Below are 9,194 nucleotides of genomic sequence, written 5' to 3'. Positions count from 1 at the left end.
TCTCACTTCCTTCCTACCCTGGTGATCTCACTTCCTTCCTACCCTGTTGATCTCACCTCCTTCCTACCCTGGTGATCTCACTTCCTTCCTACACTGGTGATCTCACTTCCTTCCTACCCTGGTGATCTCACTTCCTTCCTACCCTGGTGACCTCACTTCCTTCCTACCCTGGCGATCTCACTTCCTTCCTACCCTGGTGATCTCACTTCCTTCCTACCCTGGTGATCTCACTTCCTTCCTACACTGGTGATCTCACCTCCTTCCTACCCTGGTGATCTCACTTCCTTCCTACCCTGGTGACCTCACTTCCTTCCTACCCTGGCGATCTCACTTCCTTCCTACCCTGGTGATCTCACTTCCTTCCTACCCTGGTGATCTCACTTCCTTCCTACCCTGGGTATCTCACTTCCTTCCTATCCTGGTGATCTCACTTCCTTCCTATCCTGGTGATCTCCCTTCCTATCCTGGTGATCTCACTTCCTTCCTACCCTGGTGATCTCACCTCCTTCCTACCCTGGTGATCTCACTTCCTTCCTATCCTGGTGATCTCACTTCCTTCCTACCCTGGTGATCTCACTTCCTTCCATTGGTCATAAGTTCCTCCTCCCTCTCAAAGACAGACTGACATTTGATGAGCTCATCAAAGGCCATTGAAAAAAAAAATATATATATATTATTATCTCTATAGGACTTCCTGGTTGAAATATAAATACAGTACAATAAATAAGAGTATGTATCTGTGATCATCACTGGAGTCAGATCCTAAATAACTATGTAGTCAAAATGAACCCTGGTATCCTAGCAACGGAAGCACAAACATGTACAGTGTAATGGTATGAGAGTCAGGCGTATGGATCTCAAGCTATAGAGACTCAAGGTGATGAGGAGGTTTGTGAACAGAAAGGTACCTGTTATAGTTCCTCAGCAGTAGAGCCTGGCTGGTTGGACAGTTCTCTGGGGGGGGGTGGCAACCAAACATAGGGGGAGGGGCAGGGTACTGCTGGTCACCTGCATAGCATACAGTAAATGAATCAGACAAACAAACCAATGAATTAGCATAAAGACCTGTTGGACAGTAGTTACAGCACTATGAAACCACATGCTCAATATAACACCAGATTGGTCTGTTTTACCAGCTGACTATCTCTGCTGCTATATCCCCAGGAGTCACAGAGAAAAGATCTCTCATCCCCAGACACACACACACACACACACACACACACACACACACACACACACACACACACACACACACACACACACACACACACACACACACACACACACACACACACACACACACACACACACAGACCGACCGACCGACCGACCGACCGACCGTCCGACCGACCGACCGACCGACCGACCGATAAAAACCCATTTCCTCTAAACAATGATCAAAACAGCAGTCCTCCCAGAGGTGGTAAACCAATCAATCTCCTTTTAAAGGACCTACATAGCTCCTTCTCTGGTTCAGTTGTGGATTGGTCCCCTGATGGAGGTCAACATTCCACAAAGTCTCTCATTAAGCTGTTTCCTTATCATTTCCAGAGCCAGTATATTCATTTGACCAAAATGAACAGAAAACACACACAGCTTTGAATAAGAGCATAGCGAGAGGTGGTGTTGAAAACAGAGAGAGAAGTTGAGGGGAGAGAGAATGGATGATAGTCATTTATAGCCCTGTAACCTCTGGGTGACTTCCTAACTAACCTTGCTGAGACCTCAGAGTCTTCATTGTTTGTGAGGTTAACTTTCACATGATGCACACACACACAAATACTAAAACAGGCACACACTATCATACACACAGGTGGACAGGAAGTGTTAAGGACAGTGATAGTTACCCATGGTAGTTGGAGGGGACAGGATGTCCTCGTGTTTGAAGGAATGACTGGAGAACTGAGGGGAATGGTGAGACGCAGTGTGACCATAGCTGGGAGCCCCGTCTAGACCTACTGTCCCATAACCTACAGAGAAAAGTCACATTATAAAGACAATACTTTCTCAGTTTCACTATTATGGCAGCATTTTGTAGGAAACTATGAGTCTCCAGGAGCCGGACGGATATCTGAATCCTCATAGCAACATCACTGTAGTAAGTTTCTGACACCACTGAACCCTGTCTCACTGGAAGGCATTCATTCACGCTTTCAGTAAAGCTGGAGAGGAAAGTTGGTATCCAGAGAATATGAAGATCAGTAAATCTAAGGACCAAGTGGTGTGTGTGTGTGTGTCTGCACTTGCTCATACACACACACACACACACACACACACACACACACACACACACACACACACACACACACACACACACACACACACACACACACACACACACACACACACACACACACACACTTGCGCATGCACACACATACACATGACATTAGCAGGACAGGAGTCAAGGGGAATGTTGGACAGTTCCTGAGGAAACTGACTCACCTACACGTCTCTAAATTACTGGAGCCCTTCAAGTCCCACACTGACCCTCAGACCACTTCATCAAAAACTACTTTCCACAGAATCAACAAACGCTCAGTGCTCAGTGGGTCTGAGCCTCACATTACCAATCACACAGGCTAAACCCTATATGAGCCTCACATTACCAATCACACAGGCTAAACCCTATATGAGCCTCACATTACCGATCACACAGGCTAAACCCTATATGAGTCTCACATTACCAATCACACAGGCTAAACCCTATATGAGCCTCACATTACCGATCACACAGGCTAAACCCTATATGAGCCTCACATTACCGATCACACAGGCTAAACCCTATATGAGCCTAACATTACCAATCACACAGGCTAAACCCTATATGAGCCTCACATTACCAATCACACAGGCTAAACCCTATATGAGCCTCACATTACCAATCACACAGGCTAAACCCTATATGAGCCTCACATTACCAATCACACAGACTAAACCCTATATGAGCCTCACATTACCAATCACACGGGCTAAACCCTATGAGCCTCACATTACCAATCACACGGGCTAAACCCTATATGAGCCTCACATTACCAATCACACAGGCTAAACCCTATATGAGCCTCACATTACCAATCACACAGGCTAAACCCTATGAGCCTCACATTACCAATCACACAGGCTAAACCCTATGAGCCTCACATTACCAATCACACAGGCTAAACCCTATATGAGCCTCACATTACCAATCACACGGGCTAAACCCTATGAGCCTCACATTACCAATCACACAGGCTAAACCCTATATGAGCCTCACATTACCAATCACACAGGCTAAACCCTATATGAGCCTCACATTACCAATCACACGGGCTAAACCCTATGAGCCTCACATTACCAATCACACAGGCTAAACCCTATGAGCCTCACATTACCAATCACACAGGCTAAACCCTATATGAGCCTCACATTACCAATCACACGGGCTAAACCCTATGAGCCTCACATTACCAATCACACAGGCTAAACCCTATATGAGCCTCACATTACCGATCACACAGGCTAAACCCTATATGAGTCTCACATTACCAATCACACAGGCTAAACCCTATATGAGCCTCACATTACCAATCACACGGGCTAAACCCTATGAGCCTCACATTACCAATCACACAGGCTAAACCCTATATGAGCCTCACATTACCGATCACACAGGCTAAACCCTATATGAGTCTCACATTACCAATCACACAGGCTAAACCCTATATGAGCCTCACATTACCGATCACACAGGCTAAACCCTATATGAGCCTCACATTACCAATCACACAGGCTAAACCCTATATGAGCCTCACATTACCAATCACACAGGCTAAACCCTATATGAGCCTCACATTACCAATCACACAGGCTAAACCCTATATGAGCCTCACATTACCAATCACACAGGCTAAACCCTATGAGCCTCACATTACCAATCACACAGGCTAAACCCTATATGAGCCTCACATTACCAATCACACAGGCTAAACCCTATATGAGCCTCACATTACCAATCACACAGGCTAAACCCTATATGAGCCTCACATTACCAATCACACAGACTAAACCCTATATGAGCCTCACATTACCAATCACACAGGCTAAACCCTATATGAGCCTCACATTACCAATCACACAGGCTAAACCCTATATGAGCCTCACATTACCAATCACACAGGCTAAACCCTATATGAGCCTCACATTACCAATCACACGGGCTAAACCCTATATGAGCCTCACATTACCAATCACACAGGCTAAACCCTATATGAGCCTCACATTACCAATCACACGGGCTAAACCCTATATGAGCCTCACATTACCAATCACACAGGCTAAACCCTATATGAGCCTCACATTACCAATCACACAGGCTAAACCCTATATGAGCCTCACATTACCAATCACACAGGCTAAACCCTATATGAGCCTCACATTACCAATCACACAGGCTAAACCCTATATGAGCCTCACATTACCAATCACACGGGCTAAACCCTATATGACAAATGGAAGTATGAAACAATACTGAAAATAGACTGTATCTTTGTTAACAAATTTGTCAACATCATTTGACATCATCAAATCATGTTTATTGCTGTTGTCAAATTTGATAAAGTCTCAATAATAGCACACAGGAAACAGAGAAATTAAATATAAATTCAGATAAATATCTGTGAAACGTTCCCCTGACTTATCTTCTGGGGTCAGATCTTGGGGGAACAAGACCAAAATACTATTGGGACTAATAGAGAAACCCGTAAGTCAGCGCTGGTCTCATTTCAACATTTGTTTTTAAATGAAAATAATGAACAATATGGGATTCGGAAATTGGAGAGCAATATAGACCCTAGATATTATTTTAGGCTTTGTGTAAATCTTGGAGTGAACATCTTGACCCAATATATCACTTTGATTTAGAAAAGCCTGTTTCGGAGCGAAGCGTTGCAATTTGGGCTCAGGACAGGTTTCTCCGTTGGAAGGAAAAGGTCTCTCAAGGTCTGGATAATAAAGTTTAAGTGTTTGTCTGTAAAAAGTGTGTTTGAATGTGAGGTGTTTTTGAGGAAACTACATGAAGACACTCAAACATTATCACACACAGAACACATGACATCAAACGCTACAACACTCCAGAAATCCTAAGAATCAGCCGTGTGTGTGTGTGTGTGTGTGTGTGTGTGTGTGTGTGTGTGTGTGTGTGTGTGTGTGTGTGTGCGTGGGTGGGTGGGTGGGTGGGTGGGTGCGTGCGTGCGTGCGTGCGCGCGCGCGCGTGTGTGTGTGTGTGCGTGCGTGTGTGCGCGTGCGTGTGTTATCAATTCCTATGGCACAGACAGTGACGGTCCAAGGTAATGTCCTTTTCCCACGCCCCGTATGGCTACTATACTGTTAGCTTTACTAGTCAACATCTTCACACCTCTTTAAACAACTTTTGGAGGCTTTATAGAGCATACATAAAGGCTTCATAAACACTACATAAATGCTTCACTAATCATTGTTATCTCATGCTCTGTAAAGGCTGTGTGAACATACATAGTGCGTTTTGTCACATTTGGCAATTCAACCTACAATGGTTTTGTCACCCTTTATACACCTTCTATTGAGTATGACATACGCTTATAAATAATTTGTGAAGCGTTTATGTAGTGCTTATGAAGCCTGTATGTATAGTATATAAAGCCTTTATAAGGTCTACTTTGTTTAAGGGGGGACCGAATAAACAGGAACATGACTGTAAATAGACACAGTAAGAAACTGTACAACTAGGAAAATTATACAGGAAAATGTTGTCTTCCAAACAGGTTCATTTAAATCAGGAAACATTATGATAGGAATGTTTTTATTTCATCATTTGTCATCATACTGCATTAGTATTTTAGTTTGTAAAAAAATATGATTACATTGTTTTGACTGAGGGGAAAACACTAATAATGTAGCTAAACTGGGAAAATATAATTACATATTAATAACAGTGAAGGCTGTATTTACTCCATCATCTCAGCTACGGATTCGGACCATTATGAATTTGAATTTGAGTTGAACAATTAATTAGGGAAAAGTGAACATAAAATTGTATTATAAAATTGGTGGTTTGTGCCCTGAATGCTGATTGGCTGAAAGCCGTGGTATATCAGACCATATATCATGGGTATGACTAAATATGTATTTATACTGCTCTAATTATGTTGGTAACCAGTTTATAATAGCAATAAGGCATCTCGGGTGTTTGTGGTATATGGCCAATATACCACGGCTAAGGGCTGTGTCCTAACACTCCGCATTGCGTTGTGCGTAAGAACAGCACTTTACCGTGGTATATTGGCCATATACCACACCAACTCGGGCCTAATTGCTTAATTAAACAACATGTTGTATTATAAATAGATTTAGTGAACAACACGTTTATCATGCTTATTATCATAGATATAATAATGTTGTACCAGCCACCACATCTATGAGGTAGAATATGTGTCCGTCGTTGACAACATTCTTCTGTGATAGCTAGGTACAAACAGATGCAGTTCATTATGTCAGCGATTACTATGATGTAACAATGGCCCCGTTTATGTCATTTAAAAAAATATATGGTGATTTTTTTTACAAACACAAAATGTAAATGCAGAATGATGAGAAATGATCAAATGAACTTAAATAACTGATGGTTTGAAATTAGTTGAATAAAAAAGAAGAGAGTTTTACAAAATAATGTCCATAACTACAGCACCAAAACAATATTCAGTTGTAAGTTTTACAAAATAATGTCCATAACTACAGCACCAAAACAATATTCATTTGTACGTTTTACAAAATAATGTCCATAACTACAGCACCAAAACAATATTAATTTGTATGAATTACAAAATAATGTCCATAACTACAGCACCAAAACAATATTCCGTTGTAAGTTTTACAAACAGTTGATAAAAGTTTTTGTAATATTTTTTGTGTTATTTAGATTTAGATTCCAAGATTATTTCAACCTAAAATAATACTGGGGGGGCTAAAGGGGAAATCTGCAGTTGCTACATCCATTTGGGGATTTATAAACTATGTACACATTGATTCTTCAATAATATCATTTATAAATGCCTCATGAGCTTAGTTCAACTGTCCTACCCCATCAGAACATAACACAACACAACATATAAGCTTGTTTTGCTACAATGTTTGTAAATAAAGTAAATGTAAATAAACACTACAGTATATAGCCTCAATTCATGGTTAAAACTATCATTTTTATATCATGGATGGCCAGTTCTTGCATCCGTAGCTCTGTCTATGTATTTGAGAGAGGTTACATTTCTCCAGCTCAATCCCTCAGCTTTTTACCAAAACAGGGATGAGGAAAACACTTTGTTATTGTTTCAACCGCTAATTGCCCCTTTAACTGGGATATTACAATCAACAATACATTTATAGCAGTATTTAAATGTTGTATTTTTTTTAAATAGTGCTTTTTGTATTATTATGTTTCATTATTTTGAAGCACCATGTTGTTTGAGAGTAAAAGTGAAAGTGAACGTGTTGAACACAGGCTGAGGGAGACTCTAGGCCATATTGTTGCATTAACTCCGTGAGTCGGGCCACCGATGGGAAAACGTACAGCTCTCTTCCCTGTACAGGGCAGAACGACCCTGTGTAGTACAAAACATCCTGTTCAGACACAACACTATGGACAAGCCCCAAACATCAACTCTGGACAATTACACCCAATACAAATAGACACAGTCCAACACATACACACAATGACCCAGGAAGTACGGCATGGTCACATGAGAAATTCACAGACACACACCGTCACTGACATCAGAAAGTGTAGGTGCAACGCTGATGGCCTCACAATCAATTAATCAAATGTATTCATAAAGCCCTTTTTACATCAGCAATTGTCATAAAGTGCTTATACAGAAACCCAGCCTAAAACCCCAAACAGCAAGCAATGCAGATGTAAAATAACTTTGGCCTTGAGTGGTGAGGAGTAGACAGCTTAGCTTGAGCTGAATCCAAGAGATGCTGCAGAGGATAGAGTGAGCCCAGAGAGGGTCAATGAGGTGGCTATAGAGGAGGAGAGAGAGGAGCAGAGAGCAGCCTTACCCTGGTTCCTGTGGGTTGGCGGGCTGTCCACACAGCCTGGGAGGTAGGCTCCATTAGGAAACACCCTGGACTGGCTTGGAGCTGGCTCACCGAAGGCCCCAACCCTACAGGGGCTTGTCCCAGTGAACTGGCCAGAGAAGTGCAACGTGAAGGCCCCCAGGCCACAGTGAGGGTCCTCTAGAGGGTCCGTGGAGCCCCAGCCGGGCTCCTGCTTGATGAGGGAGTGGTGGGAGGGCAGGGAACCGTAGGGAGAGCCAGGGTGGAGGTCGAGGTAAGGTGCCCACTGAGGGGCACCCCCAACGGGCAGGCCACAGCCCCCGCTGCTCACTGGTAGGGAGGGTACAGAGGGCACCAGGGGTAAGAGAGAGCTCAGGTCTCGCACCTCGGAACCCATGGACCCCATCATCCCATACGGCTCTGTCAGCATCAGGGAGGGTGGCAGGAGATGGACCCTGAAAAACACAACCACCTGAGAGGCAGAGACTGGAACAGACTCCTGAAGCGCAGAGGGGAGGATAGTCGAAAAATCTAACTATATATGAGTGTGAGAGCCTCCTTAGGAACAGTGAAGAAAAAGATTGAAAAAAATTGTCGAGGCGACTTCTCTTCGATGCGATTTAATTCGATGCAATTTAACCTGGAACCAAACGCACAGTCAAAAAGTCCACCAACGAACCATCTTTTTCCACTTGGATCCTCTCTGTTTCAGTCCATTTCAGCGATCGTCCAATGGAGTCGTAGAGTGTTCAGGTTGTCAGTTCAGTGGAAAGGCCAGAGAGTGTAGTATCACAGCCGTGTGGATGCTGTGCTGTGTGGGAGTGTGTGTAGTAGTAACAGTGCCTTGTCTCTGAGTGTGATGTCTGGTTTTCCTTACACTGCTGAAGGCTCTACTGCCTTACTCACAGGCCAGGGGGAGGAGCAAAGACCGAAAGGCAGAAAGGATGACTCCTTCACTTTATCCACTACAGGCACACCATAGAGATAGATAGAGGACTATTGCCCAAAAGCCAATTTTAGCATGGGCAGCACTATGGAGGACTTTCACCATTTTGAAGTTGTCAACTGGGTGGGACTTCCTATGGGTTAAGGAAGGTCGCCAGGAGGGATCAGCCAATTCA

General features: G+C 43.3%; 1 protein-coding gene across 2 annotated transcripts in view; it reads right to left on the bottom strand.

Moving 5' to 3' along the window:
• wt1b (WT1 transcription factor b) overlaps positions 1 to 8,927 on the bottom strand; it is a 20,354-nt gene extending 11,427 nt beyond the window's left edge. For both annotated transcript variants that reach the window (XM_055862107.1, XM_055862192.1), the window contains exons 1-3: positions 8,077 to 8,927; positions 1,848 to 1,970; positions 909 to 1,008 (exon numbers count right to left, since the gene is read on the bottom strand). In XM_055862107.1, coding sequence (XP_055718082.1) covers positions 909 to 1,008; positions 1,848 to 1,970; positions 8,077 to 8,503 — 650 coding nt within the window. In that variant the 5' untranslated portion in view covers positions 8,504 to 8,927. The remainder of the gene's footprint in view (positions 1 to 908; positions 1,009 to 1,847; positions 1,971 to 8,076) is intronic.
• Between the last annotated feature and the right edge of the window lie 267 nt (positions 8,928 to 9,194).

This window comes from Salvelinus fontinalis, chromosome 1 (assembly GCF_029448725.1).
Source record: "Salvelinus fontinalis isolate EN_2023a chromosome 1, ASM2944872v1, whole genome shotgun sequence".
NCBI classification, from domain to species: domain Eukaryota; kingdom Metazoa; phylum Chordata; class Actinopteri; order Salmoniformes; family Salmonidae; genus Salvelinus; species Salvelinus fontinalis.
Note: the sequence above shows the minus strand (reverse complement) of the source record. Positions and strands in the feature narration are given on the sequence as shown.